This window comes from Oncorhynchus nerka, linkage group LG13 (genome assembly GCF_034236695.1).
Source record: "Oncorhynchus nerka isolate Pitt River linkage group LG13, Oner_Uvic_2.0, whole genome shotgun sequence".
NCBI classification, from domain to species: Eukaryota; Metazoa; Chordata; class Actinopteri; order Salmoniformes; family Salmonidae; genus Oncorhynchus; species Oncorhynchus nerka.
The window spans coordinates 65880574-65901294 of NC_088408.1; the positions used below are offsets into that span (position 1 = coordinate 65880574).

At 42.1% G+C, this 20721-nt stretch overlaps 1 protein-coding gene across 2 annotated transcripts in view; it reads right to left on the minus strand.

Moving 5' to 3' along the window:
- Nucleotides 1-513: 513 nt before the first annotated feature.
- The window catches only part of LOC115139911 (cytospin-A-like), a 32990-nt gene continuing 12782 nt past the window's right edge, over nt 514-20721 (minus strand). Inside the window, exons 6-16 of one of the 2 annotated variants that reach the window (XM_029677780.2) lie at nt 18334-18407; nt 17925-18100; nt 16009-16175; nt 15731-15852; nt 11350-11440; nt 10734-10829; nt 10376-10523; nt 10092-10194; nt 6442-6558; nt 5507-5566; nt 514-3872 (exon numbers count right to left, since the gene is read on the minus strand). In XM_029677780.2, coding sequence (XP_029533640.1) covers nt 3783-3872; nt 5507-5566; nt 6442-6558; nt 10092-10194; nt 10376-10523; nt 10734-10829; nt 11350-11440; nt 15731-15852; nt 16009-16175; nt 17925-18100; nt 18334-18407 — 1244 coding nt within the window. In that variant the 3' untranslated portion in view covers nt 514-3782. Of the gene's footprint in view, nt 3873-5506; nt 5567-6441; nt 6559-10091; nt 10195-10375; nt 10524-10733; nt 10830-11349; nt 11441-15730; nt 15853-15990; nt 16176-17924; nt 18101-18333; nt 18408-20721 lie in introns of both variants that reach the window. The other variant, XM_029677779.2, reaches the window with a different exon arrangement.

The window sequence follows — 20721 nt, forward strand, 5'->3', positions numbered from 1 at the left end:
GGATGGATTAGTTTGGCACAGGATAAATGCTCACTAACAGGAATGTAAACAAATTTGTGCACAAAAATTAAGAGAAATAAGCTTTTGGTGCAACATTTCTGGGATCTTATATTTCAGCTCATGAAAAATGGGACCAACACATTACATGTTGCGTTTATATTTTTGTTCAGTGTATATCGCTCCTTATCAGAACAAAGGCTGCTGCTGTATTCCAAATACCACAGGCTAGCGGACTGAATTAAACACTTCATTCATCACAATCTAATTTGATCTAAATTATCCCAGTAGTTTTAATATGCCCTGGCCCTACAGAGTAGAGTTAATATTAGTGTTGCCTGTTTCACAAGCGAGGAATGTTTTTTGTTTATCAGTGCCTTCATTCACTTTAGACCAGTAATCTGATAATACATTCAGGGCAACAGTTCAATCATAGCCTCTTACTCTATAAAAAGGGGGATATGACTGAATTAACCACATGGCAAATTAATTTATGCCTTCACAAAACATAACACATTCCTGTTGCAATGATTCTTTAATATTACTGGTCTGCAAAACAAAACAATATAAATACAGATAAGCCTTTCATTTTTTAAAACCGAATTGTTGATTATCATAATGTGCATTTGGCTCACTTCCCTACACCATACTCTTGATATTATCATTACCCAATCAACAGGATACATTTTGATTCAAGACACTCCATTGGAGATTCATATTGTGGCAATCATGACTTCGAGACAGAATGAGACAAAAGGAAACATGGGTCTCTTGGCCTCCTTATTACCAAGTAAAACTCTGGCAAGAATGACATATATTTGTAGGCAAAAGGCACCATTAATAAGAACCAAAAAGAAAGCAGCTTAGAAAAACATCAACCTTTCAAGTAAACAGAATTAACCTCTAACGGACCCGTAAAAATAAAAACATGCTTTAAAGTCCTTTTCACATTTTCTTTTGTGAAGTAGTGTAGAAAGAAACGGGAGAAAATGCAGAGCGAAATACAGAAGCCATGGAAAATATGAGCAACTTATTGAATGAAATCAAGCAAAATCAGTCCAATGTTCTTCAGTGGTGAATGATATGTCAAGATGATATCATCCTGATATTTTAACACATTGTATTATCTAATAGGTCAACTACATTCTGTCTACACTGTACAGTTGAGTAGAATGTTAGGGCAAGGTTTCAGTCCTCATAGATCACAACATGAAGGACCACTTATCAATACCAATGTCCATTGGAACATGATCAAGAGATTCCATTTTTAACACTTGGCAAGAAGTAGCTTCACATAATAGAATAATTGCAGACCAACTAGTGTTTGGATCCAATGCAAATCAAATTTAAGACAGGGTTGCAGTATAGCAATGGGAATCATAAATAGACGAGTTAGCGTTGACATACCGTGCTCACTGTTCAATAGTAAATACCGTACATGATAATGATAATAATAACAGTCACAGCACATGCGCTCTCACAAATGAGTGTTTATCCATACAATAAGACCACCAACACAACATTTAACCGCCCAGTCTTACTCTCCAACCACACTGATCGACACACAAAAAACAAGCAATTGTGTTTCAAGTTGTGCTTTGTCAAACACCATGCAGTGCACCTGTACAGCTGGTGGGAAGGTGGCTTGGCAAGCAGACAGGCGCAAATGTGCTTTTAAATATATTCAGAAAAATGTTGTCCCTACAAAGTTATGGTCACATGCGAGTGTGTTAGATCATAGACGTAAGGGGGCCTAAGCCTAAAATGGTACACCAACGAGGGAGTATCGATTGCATACTGTACCATTCTGAAATGATACAGGAGTGTGGTTGGGACCACATGAAAGGCAAATCGTCATCATACATTATGAGTTTAGGAGAGACATCAGTGCAGCAGTGTGATGAAAAGTCATAGATTCACATTATATGAAGTTTACATTAACATTTGTAACACTTGCATCACTACACTCCGAGGTGGATTAAACCATGCTAATTAACCCACACAAACTTCAATAAGCAGAGGCTCAATAACATAACACAGTCATTCTTCATTCCAATATCTTTCTTGGTGACTATGTAAACTACATAGAATTGATTTACACATGATTAGTGTTAGTACAGCTTTATCAATAAAGTCAATTGGGTGGCAAGTGATAACACGAAGAAAGCTCAAATATAAAATGTACCATTGAGTTCCTTGTGCATCTCTTGTAGTTAGTATTCCCCCCCATGTTAAATGTTACTAGCAAGATGGAGTATATCAAGTCACAGAGTTAGGTTACACACACAATAACTTAGTCATTGTTGAGCTCAGAGTGTCTAATAACACACAAATCTTACAGTTCAAGACAACTGGACTGTGACCAATCTTGGGAGTTTCAGTCTGCTGTTGGTGGAAGTAATGTGTCAAAACGAACAATGTGTTAATACATTTGGCTCCAGCAGCAAAACGGATGCGTTCTGCATCTGAAAAAAACTCTTCCCCTATCATGATTGATGACAACAACAAGAGAACATCCAACCCTGAGACTCAACATGCTGGGGAAACATTTACCACAATCAAATCACCAAGAGCTAGGACTTTTTTGGAAGTCTAGCCCTTGACTTCACATAGATAGGACACTTGAGCAAGTTACTTTTTTGGTTCAGGATTAAGACAGTTCTATTTGAGAAAACCATCACTGAGAGACATTGTGTTGGTTCTGTATAGCCTATTGTTTTCTATGAGTTGGTCTCTGTTAGCAAAACAAATTATGTTAACGTAGCAATGATCACTCTCCTAAAAATAGTCCAAAAGCACATCAAATTGTAACTTGAATCTTACAGGTGACCAAGAGAGCACCTGACAGTGTTTCCCTTATGATATAGCTAGTGTTCATAGAACTGCAGAATCACTTCTAAAAAGCTTCACTTAGATTCCTCCAAAGCTGCTTTGAAAGCATGGAGCATTGAAACGTTTCATTTGAGCAATTTTTGCTCCAACTGTCTCTTAGTAAACCTCCAGCGATATAAATCAAACAGGCACTTAATCCATAATAGAAGAGGTCCCTTCACAAAGTGTTCAATGGGTCAGGAAGACAATGGAGCAAAAAATGCCTTGGCTGATTTCCATAGAAAATTTGTCCCATGATTCCTAGGGTGGACACATTGCACACTGGGTATGGTTTGGCTTAAACACGTGGGATAACCACTTGGTTAGAGGAATCAAAGCCAGGTGCAAGGCACAAAGGCTGGGATAGTCTGTAGCATGTTCACCAACTCTGGTCAAGGAGAGTGGAGCTAGTAGATCTGCAGGTTCTTATCGTAGATCTGCAGGCTCTTATCGTAGCTCAGATCATACTGGTTTAACCAGACAATCTGCACTGAGGATCACCTCAAATGGGTTATCCAGTAATGGATAAGAGTAAAAATAGCATCCCAAACAGAGCAGGCCCTGAACAGGTGCTTGAAGAGCCCTTAGGCTGTGTTCATCACACTAAACGTGTCAGTGAAAAATGTCCATCATAGAAATATCCATGATTAGCTTTAGGAAGTCAACTTTAGGAAGTCAACAGTGAGCTTATTTCTACGTTTCTTATGGTGACTCAAACTAGAAGGCGTCTAGACGAGAGACAGAGCGGCCGGTGTGCGGCATTGGCTGGGTGTTGGGGTGAAGGGTGGCTCAGTGAAGTGAGGCATAACAGCTGAGTTGAATGTCGAGTTGAAGTGTTGGAGGTGCGCTAAGGTCAGAGGAGCTAGCAGGCTGGACTGCAGTTTGTGCTTGCCATGTTGGGTGGAGAGATCACATCAGGTCTCAAAGTACTTGTAGATGGCTGTAACATAGGTCATCACACTCTGCCAGTCTGGTCTCTCAGTACTGGCCATCTCATTGAGGTCCTGCAAAACAGAGAATGAGACCAGGTTGAATAAACAGGGTCTTTGTTATTAAGATTCATCATGCCTAGAAAAAAGGCAGTGCCATTTGTTCATCTTTGTATTATATACACACATATACATATACACATACATACATACATATACACAGTGGGGCAAAAAAGTATTTAGTCAGCCACCAATTGTGCAAGTTCTCCCACTTAAAAAGATGAGAGGCCTGTAATTTTCATCATAGGTACACTTCAACTATGACAGACAAAATGAGAGAAAAAAATCCAGAAAACCACATTGTAGGATTTGTAATGAATTTATTTGCAAATGATGGTGGAAAATAAGTATTTGGTCATCTACAAACAAGCAAGATTTCTGGCTCTCACAGACCTGTAACTTCTTCTTTACGAGGCTCCTCTGTCCTCCACTCGTTACCTGTATTAATGGCACCTGTTTGAACTTGTTATCAGTATAAAAGACACCTATCCACAACCTCAAACAGTCACACTCCAAACTCCACTATGGCCAAGACCAAAGAGCTGTCAAAGGACACCAGAAACAAAATTGTAGACCTGCACCAGGCTGGGAAGACTGAATCTGCAATAGGTAAGCAGCTTGGTTTGAAGAAATCAACTGTGGGAGCAATTATTAGGAAATGGAAGACATACAAGCAAGACCACTGATAATCTCCCTCGATCTGGGGCTCCACGCAAGATCTCACCCCGTGGGGTCAAAATGATCACAAGAACGGTGAGCAAAAATCCCAGAACCACACGGGGGGACCTAGTGAATGACCTGCAGAGAGCTGGGACCAAAGTAACAAAGCCTACCATCAGTAACACACTACGCCGCCAGGGACTCAAATCCTGCAGTGCCAGACGTGTCCCCCTGCTTAAGCCAGTACATGTCCAGACCCGTCTGAAGTTTGCTAGAGAGCATTTGGATGATCCAGAAGAAGATTGGGAGAATGTCATATGGTCAGATGAAACCAAAATATAACTTTTTGGTAAAAACTCAACTCGTCGTGTTTGGAGGACAAAGAATGCTGAGTTGCATCCAAAGAACACCATACCTACTGTGAAGCATGGGGGTGGAAACATCATGCTTTGGGGCTGTTTTTCTGCAAAGGGACCAGGACGACTGATCCGTGTAAAGGAAAGAATGAATGGGGCCATGTATCGTGAGATTTTGAGTGAAAACCTCCTTCCATCAATCAGCAAGGGCATTGAAGATGAAACGTGGCTGGGTCTTTCAGCATGACAATGATCCCAAACACAACGCCCGGGCAAAGAAGGAGTGGCTTCGTAAGAAGCATTTCAAAGTCCTGGAGTGGCCTAGCCAGTCTCTAGATCTCAACCCCATAAAAAATCTTTGGAGAGAGTTGAAAGTCTGTGTTGCCCAGCAACAGCCCCAAAACATCACTGCTCTAGAGGAGATCTGCATGGAGGAATGGGCCAAAATACCAGCAACAGTGTGTGAAAACCTTGTGAAGACTTACAGAAAACGTTTGACCTCTGTCATTACCAACAAAGGGTATATAACAAAGTATTGAGATAAACTTTTGTTATTGACCAAATACTTATTTTCCACCATAATTTGCAAATAAATTGATTAAAAATCCTACAAATCCTTCACTTGAATCTTACCAGAGTGGACTTGATCCCCACACTCTCTGCAGCCTGGAAGGCTAGTGTGAAATTACGCCTCTAAAGATCGGGAGACAAAAACACACAATCACACACGATGAAGCTCCCTGATGACAGATTGAGACAACTGTAAAATATTAAATAATAGCTAGGTTTCCATCCAATTGGCAACAGATTTCCATGCAAATATATTCTAAAATCTGCATTAAAAACAATGTGCATTTTCCCACCAGAGATGTTTCCATCAAACTGACTTGTTGCAGATAAAAGGCTGGGCTTGATGATGCAGTGCAGATAAAAATGACGTTTGCAGTTAAGTTCCCATGTACCCAATAAAAAAACGTTAGTTATATGGGTTTCCATTGCAATTTAAACCACGTAAACTTGCATAATCTGGTTTTGGCACATGCTCTCTAGACTTCGCTGATAAAGTGGACAGGGGGGTGACTATATGATGAGATATGGATGAGCACAATGTCATTTTATTTGATAATTGGTAGCCAAGAACCGATCATCATGTCACCAGAATTCTAAATAATAGCCTACCCTCGATATTGACCCTATTGGGAATTAGCATGAATATAACTTATTTCATCTGCCTATAAGCATTTAATGCTTTTCCCAGTCGTGGTGGTAGGCCCATATCATTACGTGACTCCAAGTTCACTTCAATATGATGGTTATTAAGTCAATATTTGGCATTTCCACCGATTTTTCGCAAATAATTATACTCACACAAAAAGATCCCACCATGTCGAACAAACCAATCATCTGTCGAAAATGTATGAAATTGTACCGACTTCCTGCTTCCATGAGCCCTGTCGTGACTTTTTCTGATCAGGTCATTATTTCACATGTAATGGTTGGATAGAAACCTGGTTACAATTCTATGACACATTTTTACTTATCATCACTACAGTAGGAAATCGGCTTGCCTTTTCCTGGCTGGTGAGCTCCTGGTAGGGGATGTGAGCAGGCAGGTAGGTGTGGAGCACAGCGCAGAACGCAAGGCCGTCATTCCAGCTGCTGCTGAAGTTTGTTATGTCAATGTTCTGCCAGAAAGAGGGGAAACATTTTTTATTGTATTGCAAAGGTACAGTGTAAAGACATGTAGAGGTTCAGAAGTGTATTGTATTGATAATCCAATAGATACTGGGTCCCAGACATCGGTCCTAAAAACACCTTGTTGGGCCTCCTGAGTGGCACAGTGGTCTAAGGCACGGCATCGCAGTGCTAGAGGCATCACTACAGATCCGGGTTCGAGACCGGGAGACCCATGAGGCGGCGCACAACTGGACCAGCATCGTCCGTTTTAGGGGAAGGTTTGGCCTGCCGGGATGTCCTTGTCCCATGGCGCTCTAGCGACTCCTGTGGCAGGCCGGGCACATGCTCGCTGACACGGTCGACAGTTGGATGGTGTTCACTCCGACACATTGGTGCGGGTGGCTTCAAGGTTAAGCGACCAGTGTGTCAAGAAGCTTGACAGGGTCAAGTTTTGGAGAACGCACAGCTCTCGACCATCGCCTCTACCGAGTCCATAAGGGAGTTGCAGCGATGGGACAAGACTGGAACTACCAATTGGATATAATAATTTAAAAAACAACATAATAAAACCAACTCGTTGTTTCATCTTCCTACTAGTTTCAAGTTTTATTAGTCGTATGTACGGGATACAAAGTATGTATGAGATACACAGTATGTACGGGATACACATAGTATACACTTTCCAACCAAATGCTCACTTGCAGGTTCCTTCTCCACAATGCAACAATAAGAAATAATAAAAGATAAGAACACCAACAAAGTAAAGTATCCTTCCTGTTTGGCCCTGTCCGGGGGTATCATCGGATGGGGCCACAGTGTTTCCTGACCCCTCCTGTCTCAGCCTCCAGTATTTATGCTGCAGTTGTTTACGTGTCGGGGGGCTATGGTCAGTTTGTTATATCTGGAGTACTTCTCCTGTCTTATCCGGTGTCCTGTGTGAATTTAAGTATGCTCTCTCTAATTCTCTTTCTTTCTTTCTCTCGGAGGACCTGAGCCCTAGGACCATGCCTCAGGACTACCTGGCATGATGACTCCTTGCTGTCCCCAGTCCACCTGGCCGTGCTGCTGCTTCAGTTTCAACTGTTCTGCCTGCGGCTATGGAATCCTGACCTGTTCACCGGACGTGCTACCTGTCCCAGACCTGCTGTTTTCAAATCTCTAGAGACAGCAGGAGTGGTAGAGATACTCTTAATGATCGGCTATGAAAAGCCAACTGACATTTACTCCTGAGGTGCTGACTTGCTGCACCCTCAACAACTACTGTGATTATTATTATTTGACCATGCTGGTAATTTAAAGAACATTTGAACATCTTGACCATGTTCTGTTATAATCTCCACCCGGCACAGCCAGAAGAGGACTGGCCACCCCTCATAGCCTGGTTCCTCTCTAGGTTTCTTCCTAGGTTTGGGCCTTTCTAGGGAGTTTTTCCTAGCCACCGTGCTTATACACTTGCATTGCTTACTGTTTGGGGTTTTAGACTGGGTTTCTGTACAGCACTTTGAGATATCAGCTGATGTACGAAGGGCTATATAAATACATTTGATTTGATTTCAAAAATGGCTCAGTTGAATAGAAAACATTTTAGCATAATTATATTACAGGAAGGCACCATTTATAGTCTGTTATTTAGAAGTGTTTTGGCAAGGGGAGATTTGAGGGCAAATGTTAAAATTGTGCAGCATTTAACAATCCTAATAAGAGTCGGGTAGCAGCAGTTGAGATGAGTGTGTAGCATGAATGTACACCGAGTATACCAAAGTACACAAAGAATGTACACTGAGTATACCCCCCCACACATTTTGCCCTCAGAAGAGCCTCAATTCATCATGGCATGGACTCTACAAGGTGTCAAAAGCGTTCCACAGGGATGCTGGCCCATGTTGACTCCAATGCTTCCCACATTTGTGTCAAATTGTCTGGATGTCCTTTGGGTGGTGGATCATTCTTGATACACAAGGGAAACTGTTGAACGTGAAAAACACAGCAGCGCTGCATTTCTTGACACAAACCGGTGCGCCTGGTACATGCATGTGGTCAGTCCAGTTCAAGTGTTCAGCAGTCTGATGGCTTGTAGTTAGAAACTGTATCTGAGCCTGTTGGTATCAGACCTAATGCTCCGATACCGTCTGCCCGACGCTAAGCAAGTGAACAGCTCATGGCTGGGGTGTGTGGTGTCCTTGATGATGCTGCGGGCCTTTCTCAGGTTATATTTCGAGTACATGTCCTGGATGGGTGGAAGTACGGTCTCAGTGATGTGCTGGGCCGTCTTCACCAGCCGCTGGAGGGCCTTGCGGTCGTGGATGTAGCATTTCATGTACCAGGCCGTGATGCAACCGGTCAGGACGCTCTCGATGGTGCAGCGATAGTATTTGGAGAGGACCCGGGGTGGCATGACGAATTTCGTTCAGCCATCTTAGGAAGTAGAGACGCTGTTGCGTCCTCTTGACAAGAGTGGTGGTGTTGTTGGTCCACGTCAAGTCCTCTGTGATATGGACTCAGAAGAACTTCAAACTGCTTACTCTCTTGACTGCAGTCCCATTGATGTGGACCGGGCCATGGTCCCTCCTCTGCTTCCTGAGGTCAACAATCAACTCCTTTGTTTTACTGACGGTTGAGGGAGAGGTTGTTGTGGCCATACTGTCAGAAATAAACTGGCTTGTTTTCCTCACGAACAAACACCGTTTTATCAGAATGACCAAGTTTCTCTGAAGGAAGAGGTCATAAAGATTGAGTGGAGTATGATGTGTCTACTCAGATTCATTTGACAAGAGGATCTCTTAACACCACATCGTAATCCTGGCAGGATTTCTTACTCAGCAAGAGCAACATTTCAAACAACAGAAGAACCCCCCCAAAAAAACAAAGCTGGTTTGTTTCCATCCCACTATAGTGTGAATCCCCAATGTATTGAATCTCATTGCCCTCCTCTCAGCCAGGGCAATTCACAGCTTTTCTGACAGGCAGTTGGCACGACATGTGTAACATTTGGAGCACTTCCTGGAGAACCATGACGACCAGTCACTCTCTGCACTAGGACCAAGACCATAAAAAAAGGCTGTTTCAATATGAGAGAGTGGGTCTTAAAAACGTGTCCTAAATAGCAAATTCAACCAATAAATAAAGTTTTCAAAGTAGCCAAATGTTTATTCCCTCTGTGGATGACGTTTGAAGCCGTTCCCAGGCACTGTTGGTCCAGTCACATTAGAGTGGGAGAGGAAACATAAGGACAACACAATAAAACTGACAACAGTCCTCATGACAACATCTACAATAGTTTACGACTTGAGAGGGGAGCATAAAGGATGCGCTGACTTAGGTGTCGGAGAGGGGCTTTTAAAAAACAATTAACTGAACTAGACCTCTGAAGGAATAACGGACATTCTGACCAAGTTATTGAATTAGATTGTCACTCCAGATAGTTGAGCTTATAAAAACCCCCACCAGAGTCTCACTATTGAGAAAATAAATCCTCATCAACAGAGAGCGACCCGAGAGGTGAAATGACCTGACCGGTCTGTTCTGACTGAACAACACATACCTGGTAACCCTCAGTCTTCTTCTGGCACCACTTGAGAAGTGCGTTCCTCTTGGACCCCCCATACTCCCGGGCCAGCGCTGAGAGGGGGTCCTTCCGCTCCTCACTGAACACACCACGTTAGAGAGGACAGAGAATCATTTGAATTAACACACATATTCAGACTCCATTGACCAGCTAGTCCACAAAGCCCATTTGGTATAGTCAAAATATTGTTTAAAACATAAAAAGGACTTAGTGGATTAGTATGTATCGTATCAAAGGCATGGAGCTGATGAGGGTTTTACCGGAGGCGGCTGCGTGCGGTGGGGGTGACAGAGGCGGTGGGGGAGGAGGAGGACAGAGAGGAAGCAGAGGCCATGGCCATCAGAGAGGAGGAGCCACCTTCAGGTGCAGAGATGTCCCTCTTCATATCCTCACTGCTCCTGCGGGACACTGGCCACCACACAGACAGACAGAGATACAGGGTGAGTGACCCGTCTTCACTGCCAGCAACAACATACGTTCCCCAATTTTTTTTTCTTTCAATTTTTTTATAAACGTCATTGAATTCTTTCTCAAAATGCATTTCATTTTACTGGCAACCATTTAAAAGAATTATAGATCTATTTCAAGGCCTATTCATATGTCCATGATTTGTGATACCTGAGATGGCCATGGCCTTTGATGAGTCCATGTTGGACACCCTCTGGAGAGCAGAGGCAGGGCGGCTGGCAGAGGAGCCCCTGAGAAGATGCTCTGCTGTGGAGGGAAGAGGATAGTGACAGGATGAAACATACAAACATTATGTCAACCCCACAACCAAAGTGAGGAAACAGAAACATTGCATTGAAATTAAGTGACTTCATATTCCCTTCAAAATGTTAGTTTAAGCAAGAGGGATTTTTTTCTTCCTCTTATACTCAAGGGATCAAAGTAACATTCCAGGCCCTGGAACTGTCAAGTACCATCGAATGAGGTTAAAAAACAACAGGGACATTTAACTAAACATCGGAGGGCATGACCATTATAGCACGTTCACATTCCAGGCCCTGGAACTCACTAGAATATGTATGACAACATTTATAGGGGAGGCCAGTCACTGGGACACCACACTTTCTATGTTGTTTTATTAAACCCACACATCAAAGTCAAGTGAAGCTCTGCTGACTCCATGCTCGCCTCCTTAGTGACTAAAGACACCCACCCCACTGCTTTGGGCGCAAAGCACCACCAAACTTAAAAATGACCCATATATCCACATACTGTATTGCGGACTCACCTGGCATGCTGATGTCTGCGTAGCTGGGCCTTTTGTCACTCAGAGAGGAGAGGGTTTTGGGTGCAGAGATGGACCCAGTTATGGAGTGTCTCTGAAATAGACCAATCATTAGATTAAAACTCGCTCACATACATACAAAATCAGGGATTTTCTGCCATTGTAATGCTTGGGCAGTCAGTCTAAGCATTTTTTCAGGTTACCTAAGTCAAATAGTGTTTTTTTTTTTTTAGAAAGCAGATATAAAGTATATAGAAAAGATAATGAACCTATATTTAAAAATAATATAATGTTTGAGAAAAATATTATATAAAAGCCAGACAATCAGGGAGAATTGAGTATTCATTTTGTTATTATTTTTGAGTAAAAGAACACAGCATTGCCATGGCAAAATGCATAGAATTTTAGCAAAATAGCTTTAAAACGAAAATGTTATTTTAGCGCCATGACAGAATATGTAGAATCGCAGGAAATTAGGTTTAAAGCTGCAGCATTTTCTCACAGCTCCATGGAGAAATATTGTAGAATTGCAGGAAAATGGGGCAAAAATGCAAACACTTTCTCTACACCGACAAAATGGGGGCCTCTAAAATGTAGCCGCTCTGATGAGCCGACTATGCTCATTGCCACGCCCACCACATAAACCCCTTTTTTTATCCAAAAACCTCCTGAAAACGTCTTCACAATTCCTATAGAAGTAGCCTACTATGTGTAATTTCTGAAAAAAATGCCCAGGTCGAGGAGGCCATTCTGATCACAGCACCCGGCAGCCAGGCATGGGCAATAATCTTGTGACTGCAGAGGAGGATAGATGAGAAAAAGCAGGACAGAAGACTTGAAACCTGTCTAGGAAACAGAAAAACCAATCTCTCCCTGAACTTTGCCCTTTCATATGAGAAGATCTGATACTCTGCTTAAATAATGTATATAAAATATCCAATGCTCAGATTTGCCCCTCTGTCCACAGTATTACATGGAATGACTGAATTTGTCCTTATACTCTATTGCAGTGGTATTCAAACGTTTTCAGCAGGGACACCATTTTCTTTGGACAGAATTTCTGGGGACCCCATTGTTTCTCCAAGTTCTCTCGCAACCTCACCACACATCTAATGACAACTTTTTTTTACTACAAATAACCTTCAATTCATTGCATTTTCATCCCTTATCAAAATGAAAAGAAACCAATAAATACATTTAGCGAAATTGTATTTTTCTAATTATCTTTCTCAAATGTATATTGTCCCATACAATAATTTGCACCCGTAACTTCCAGCTTTGTAGGCTAACTTTCCTTACTAGCTTACAGTACTAGCTTACAGCTGAAGCTTACATCAATTCACTACACTATTACTAATATGATAATATGCAACACCATAAGGAAAAATATTGCTGATTTTAAAGCTGATTGTCACCAAAAACTTAATTCATTCACTTAATCTACCACGCCCAATCCCAAATGGACCCCCAAATCGAACACCCTATTCACTCGTGGAGATCTGAGAGGATTTGATTGGTATAAGCAATACAGTGAAATGTCCACCTAGCCTAGGTGGAACTATTACCATATTGCTTACACCGGTCAAATCCTTTCAGATCTCCACGAGTACATAGGGTGTAGGGCTTAGGGGTCCATTTGGGATTCGGTCAAGATCATCTTTGCTCGAGCCTCGAACTGAGTGTTTGTGTGAATCAAATCACATTTTATTTGTCATATGCTTCGTAAACAACAAGTGTAGACTAACAGTGAAATGCTTACGTCATGGGCCTTAAAGAGACAGCGCACACTTATATAAGAAGATACTGCTTCTTCTATGCAAATGTTGTTGATCAGTACAATAAAATAAGTCCCAAATGGAAGGGAAACAGATTGTTTTTAATCTGTAGCCACATGAACTCAGCCAAAATAAGATCAATAACTCCATGCATGCACAAAGTCCTATTGAATATGTATTCACCTGTATAGTAAAATAGGCCTAGATTACATCTTGATTTACCCAGATTATCAATAGACTAGAGATTTAACATTCAAATAAATGATTACCATTATGTTGTTGTGTAGTTAGATTGGTAAAGAACTAAGTCAAATTGATTGTATGATTATATAATTGATTAATTAATTATTTAAAAATATATATATATATTTTTTAAATAGAACATTTCAAATGTAATGATATTTAACTCAAAAGATCTGTCTGGATCAAGTACCACTCTACGACATTGGCTAATACGATTAATTCCCACCCCCCCGTGGTATCGAGTATCGTGATAGATACCGATTCCAGGTTTTGTAAGTCAAGATTCTGTTTTCGTGACAACACTACATTGCAGGTTCATGAAAAATGTGTTAGAGGCAAACAGCTGACATGTTTGAAAAAACGTGTGAGAGTTTAAAAGATGAGAAAGAATCTTTGGGTCATATGGATAATTTGGATGCACTGACTAAGTCACTATGGATAAGAGCATCTGCTAAATTACCAAAATATAAATTAAGGGAAAGTGAGGTAACGGAATTAGAGCTATGGGACATATTCTCAAACAACTCAATCTCTCATGGTCTGTGTATGAGGCAAGCCCTGAGACTGTCAACTGTGACAAAGTGCCAGAGGAAGAGGAGGAAGTGATATCTGTGGAGTAATGGAGGTCTATAAACACTGTGAATATAGGACAGCTCTTGACCCGATGGTCACAATAACTCTTTCACTACTGCACCGCTCCCTGACCTAGTCAGCACAGACAACAATTCCTTGCCATACTGCTCTGGCAGTTCTAAAACACACCATTTGATCTAGACCTTGATAAATACAGTTCATTCGGAAAGTATTCAGACCCCTTGACCTTTTCCACATTTTGTTACGTTACAGCCTTATTCTAAAATGGATTCAATTCTTGTTGTTTTCTTTCTCATCAATCTACACAAAATACCCCATAATGACAAAAGCAAAAACAGGTTTATATACATTTTTGCAAATTTCTTAAAAACAAACAACTGAAATAACACATTTATATAATCAGCGATTACAGCCTCAAGTCTTCTTGGCTACAATCTTGGCACACCTGTATTTGAGGAGTTTCTCCCATTCTTCTCTGCAGATCCTCTCAAACTTGGATAGGGAGCATCGCTGCACAGCTATTTTCAGGTCTCTCCAGAGATGTTCGATCGGGATCAAGTCCGGGCCACTCAAGAACATTCAGAGACTTGTCCCAAAGCCACTCATGTGTTGTCTTGGTGTGTGCTTAGGGTTTTTGTCCTGTTGGAAGGTGAACCTCCCCCCCAGTCTGAGGTCCTGAGCAGGTTTTCATCAAGGATCTCTCTGTACTTTGCTCGATTCATCTTTCCCTCAATCCTGACTAGTCTCCCAGTCCCTGCCGCTGAAAAACATCCCCACAGCTCGATGCTGTCACCACCATGCTTCACCGCAGGGATGGTGCCAGGTTACCTCCAGATGTGACACTTGGCATTCAGGCAATCTTGGTTTCATCAGACAAGAGTATCTTGTTTCTCATGGTCTGAGAGTCCTTTAGGTGCCTTTTGGAAAACTCCAAGCGGGCTGTCATGTGCCTTTTACTGAGGAGTGGCTTCGGTCTGGCCACTCTACCATAAAGGCCTGATTGGTGGGGTGCTGCAGAGATGGTTGTTCTTCTGGAAGGTTCTCCTATCTCCACAGAGGAACTCTGGAGCTCTGTCAGAGTGACCATCGGGTTCTTGGTCACCTCCCAGACCAAGGCCCTCCTCCCCCGATTGCTCAGTTTGGCCGGGCGGCAATCTCTAGGAAGAGTCTTGGTGGTTCTAAACTTCTTCCATTTAAGAATGATGGAGGCCACAATGTTCTTGGGGATCTTCAATGCTGCAGACATATTGTGGTACCCTTCCGCAGATCTGTGCCTCGACACAATCCTGTCTCAGAGCTCTATGGACAATTCCTTTGACTTGGTTTTTGCTCTGACATGCACTATCAACTGTGGGACCTTATATAGACAGGTTTATGCCTTTCCAATCAAGTTGTAGAAACATCTGAAGGATGATCAATGGAAACATGATGAACCTGAGCTCAATTTCGAGTCTCATAGCATATCATAGCATATTGTGTAAATTTGTGTAAATTTCTGTTTTGTTTTTTTAAACTGTTTTCGCTTTGTCATCATGGGGTATTGTGTGTCGATTGATGAGGGAAAAAACAATTTAATACATTTTAGAATAAGGCTGTAACGTAACAAAATGTGGAAAAAGTGAAGGGGTCTGAATACTTTCCAAATGCACTGCAGCTATGTGTGAATGACTGGTCTAGTGTAAGCCAGGTTTTTATTGTGTGCTTGACCTGATGCCTACACTTAGAGCTTGCCATGCAAACAAACACACTGGAAAGGGTTCCAGGTGGCATACCTGTATGGGTGAGATGGCGGCTGCAGGAGGGGTCTTCATGGGGCTGGGGCTTAGGGGAGTGCGTGGTAATGTGGCAGCAGGTGCTGTCGGAGCAGCAGGGGCAGCGGTCGTGGGGACTGGGCCTGTTGTGAACAGAAATCAGTCACATCCCACAGTAATACTACTACATTGTATTAGTAGCAGTGTTACTGCTATGCTTATTACTAGGAATATACAGGTGAAATGAGAATAAAAGTACAAAAAAGTGGTCCATATCTTACACTCGCAGGTTGGGGTACCTTGTGAGGAGGCATTGTCAAAGCTCTTGATGAGGGTTTTGACGGTTGGAGAGGGCTCAGAGGAGGTAGAGGAGCGACGGCTCAGGCCCATGCCCTGCCTCAGTACAGCCAGATCCCTCTCCACTGCATTCATGTAGTTATACACCCTGCCCCTCTCCTCATCCTGCCTAAGGAGACAAACACCAACACACTCAATACATATCTAGGCATATCAGGTCCCACCTCACCCATTTCATGTGGATGCAAATACAGACCACCACAACCAGCTTCATCAATGTGGCAATCACTGTTAACCCAACCCCGCACACATACAGTACCAGTCAAAAGTTTGGACACGCCTACTCATTCAAGTGTTTCTTTATTTTTTTACTATTTTCTACATTGTAGAATAATAGTGAAGACATCAAAACTATTAAATAACGCATATGGTTATTTAATAGCATATGGAATTTTGTAACCAAAAACGTGTTACACAAATCAAAATATATTTTAGATTTGAGATTCTTCTAAGTAGCCACCCTTTGCCTTGATGACAGCTTTGCACACTCTTGGCATTCTCTCAATCAGCTTCACGAGGAATGCTTTTCCAACAGTCTTGAAGGAGTTCCCACATATGCTGAGCACTTGTTAGCTGCTTTTCCTTCACTCCGCGGTCCAACTCATCCCAAACCATCTCAATTGGGTTGAGGTCGGGTGATTATGGAGGCTAGGTCATCTGATGCAGCACCATCACTCTCCTTCTTGGTCAAATAGCCCTCACACATCCTGGAGGTGTGTTTTGGGTCATTGTCCTGTTGACAAACAAATGATAGTCCCATTAAGCGCAAACCAGATGGGATGGCGTATCACTGCAGAATGCTGTGGTAGTCAAGCTGGTTTAGTGTCTTGAATTCTAATAAAATCACTGACAGTGTCACCAGCAAAGCACCCCCACACCTCCTCCTCCATGCTTCATGGTGGGAACCACACATGCAGAGATCACCTGTTCACCTCTTCTGCGTCTCACAAAGACACGGCGGATGAAACCAAAAATCTCAAATTTAGACAGATTTCCACCGGTCTAATGTCCATTACTCGTGTTTCTTGGCCCAAGCAAGGCTCTTTTTCTTATTGGGGTCCTTTAGCAGTGGTTTCTTTGCAGCAACTCAACCATGAAGGCCTGATTCACGCAGTCTCCTCTGAACAGTTGATTTTGAGATGTGTCTGTTACTTGAACTCTGTGAAGCATTTAGTTGGGCTGCAATCTGAGGTGCAGTTAACTCTAATGAACTTATCCTCTGCAGCAGAGGTAACTCTGGGTCTTCCTTTCCTGTGGCGGTCCTCATGCGAGCTAGTTTCATCATAGCGCTTGATGGTTTTTGCGACTGCACTTGAAGAAACGTTCAACGTTTTGACATTTTCCAGATTGACTGATCTTCATGTCTTAAATTATGGACGGTCACTTCTCTTTGCTTATTTGAGCTGTTTTTGCCATAATATGGACTTGGTCTTTTACCAAATAGGGCTATCTTCCCGCATACCATCCCTACCTTGTCACAACACAACTGATTGGCTCAAACGCATTTAGGAAAGAAATTCCATAAATGAATTGAACACAAATTGAGCACACATGTTAAATGAAATGCATTCCAGGTGACTACCTCATGAAGCTGGTTGAGGGAATGCCAAGAGTGTGCAAAGCTGTCTTTTTGTTTTGGTTACTACATGATTCCATACATGTTATTTTATAGTTTTGATGTCTTCACTATTATTCTACAATGTGGAAAATAGCAAGAATAAAGAAAAAACATAGAATGAAGAGGTGTGTCCAAACTTTTGACTAGTAATGTACATCTCCCCGATATGATCACAAGACAGCTGGCGTCGGCCACATGACACTTGGAATCAAGCACAGCGTGTTTCTCAGTGTCTCTTACTTGCGGTTCTTGACTTCGTCCAGCTCCTTTCCAAGCTTCTCGTTCTTCTCCTGGGCCTCGCGGAGACGGTGCCGCATATCCCCAATCTCCTCCTGTGCTTCCGACTTGATGTCATTAGCGATGACCACGGCCGTCTGCAGATCAGCCTGGAACTGACGCCACTCTGCCGATTCTTCCTGAACAGACAAACACACGCGCGCGCACATACACAGAGAAACATCATTTCAAACACTGAGCCGGGAATGATAAAGCTAATAAGAAAATTTGTGTAAGCAAATATCATCATATTGCTTTCGAGTGGATTCCAGTTGTAACTATGGTTTGGACCAAACCAAGCCATAGTGCTGCTGTGCTTGACCATGTCAGTGACCTCTGGTCCTCAGATGGCCCTGTCCACTGGCCCACTCACCCTCAGCCTCCGGTGCAGAATCTTAATCTCCCGCTCCATGTCACGCTTCTGGTCCTGCAGTTTTTTAACAGAGTCTGAGGGAGGAAGCAGACATGGCTGAGTTCATGTGAACGGGCCACAGGATATATTCACACACAGCGCAGGAAGAAAATCTGCTTTCAAACAATTCAAGAGCTGATAGAGACACTGACCTTAGCAGCACCAACTTATGAAACTAGAGGTTAGGGTTAATTGTGTAATTCAGTCTATGAAGTAAACTTGAATCCCATTGAAGCCAATAGCAATACAGCTACACGTCAAGGAGTCTAAAAGGCAAAACATGATTGACTTTATCTACCAAGCGTATCAGACTTAACATGTTATTTTCTGTTAAATAACAAGTTCATTCAGTGTCTTCAGAAAGTATTCACAAGAGTAAAAATGCACTTAACAAGGCACATAATAAGTTGCATGAACTGTGTGAAATAGTGTTTAAAATGAATTTTGAATGACTACCTCATCTCTGTAACCCACACATACAATTATCTGTAAGGTCCCTCAATCGAACAGTGGATTTCAAACACAGAGTCAACCACAAAGATCAGGGATGTTTACCAATGCCTCGCAAAGAAGGTTACCTATTGGTAGATGGTTAAAAATAAAAAGAAGCAGACATTGAATATCCATTTGAGCATGGTGAAATTATTAATTCCACTTTGGGTGGTGTATCAATACACCCAGTCACTAAAAGAGATACAGGCATCCATCCTAACTCAGTTGCCGAAGAGGAAGGAAACCGCTCAGGGGTTTCACCCTGAGGACAATGGTGACTTAAAAACAGTTACATAGTTGAACGGCTGTGATAGCAGAAAACTGAGGATGGATCAACAACATTGTAGTTACTCCACAATACTAACCTAAATGACAGAGTGAAAAGAAGGAACAGAATAAAAATACAGAATTGACCTTCATGTCCTGAATTTAAAGTGTTATGTTTGGGGCAAATCCAACACAACACATCACTGAGTACCATTCTTCATATTTTCAGGCATGGTGGTGGCTGCATCATGTTATGGGTATGCTTGTCATTGGGCAAAGACTTGGGAGTTTTTTTGAATAAAAAGAAACGGAATAGCGCTAAACCCAGGCAAAATCCTAGAGGAAAACCTGGTTCAGTCTGCTTCCCGACAGACACTAGGAGACAAATTCACAATTCAGCAGGACAATAACCTAAAACACGAGTTGCTTACCAAGATGACATTGAATGTTCCGGAGTGGCTTAGTTAAAGTTTTGACATAAAATAGTCTTGCTAATCTATGGCAAGACTTCAAAATGGCTTTCTAGAAATGGTCATCAACCAACTTGACAGAGCTTGATGAATGTTTTAAAGAATAATCCTACCAATCCGACCATCCTACCAATCCTCGACTTTGGCGATGTCATTTACTAAATAGCCTCCAATACCCTACTCAACAAATTGGATGCAGTCTATCACAGTGCAATCCGTTTTGTCACCAAAGCCCCATATACTACCCACCATTGAGACCTGTACGCTCTCGTTGGCTGGCCCACGCTTCATACTCGTCGCCAAACCCACTGGCTCCATGTCATCTACAAGACCCTGCTAGGTAAAGTCCCCCCTTATCTCAGCTCGCTGGTCACCATAGCATCTCCCACCTGTAGCACACGCTCCAGCAGGTATATCTCTCTAGTCACCCCCAAAACCAATTCTTTCTTTGGCCGCCTCTCCTTCCAGTTCTCTGCTGCCAATGACTGGAACGAACTACAAAAATCTCTGAAACTGGAAACACTTATCTCCCTCACTAGCTTTAAGCACCAACTGTCAGAGCAGCTCACAGATTACTGCACCTGTACATAGCCCACCTATAATTTAGCCCAAACAACTACCTCTTTCCCAACTGTATTTAATTAATTAATTAATTTTGCTCCTTTGCACCCCATTATTTTTATTTCTACTTTGCACATTATTCCATTGCAAAACTACCATTCCAGTGTTTTACTTGCTATATTGTATTTACTTTGCCACCATGGCCTTTTTTGCCTTTACCTCCCTTCTCACCTCATTTGCTCACATTGTATATAGACTTGTTTATACTCTATTATTGACTGTATGTTTGTTTTACTCCATGTTACGACTCTGTGTCGTTGTATCTGTCGAACTGCTTTGCTTTATCTTGGCTAGGTCGCAATTGGAAATGAGAACTTGTTCTCAACTTGCCTACCTGGTTAAATAAAGGTGAATAAAAAAATATATATATATATAAAAAAAAAATAATAATGTGCAAATATTGTACAATCCAGGTGTGCAAACCTCTTAAGAGACTTACCCAGAAAGACTCGGAGCTGTAATCGCTGCCAAAGTTGATTCTAACATGTATTGACTCTTA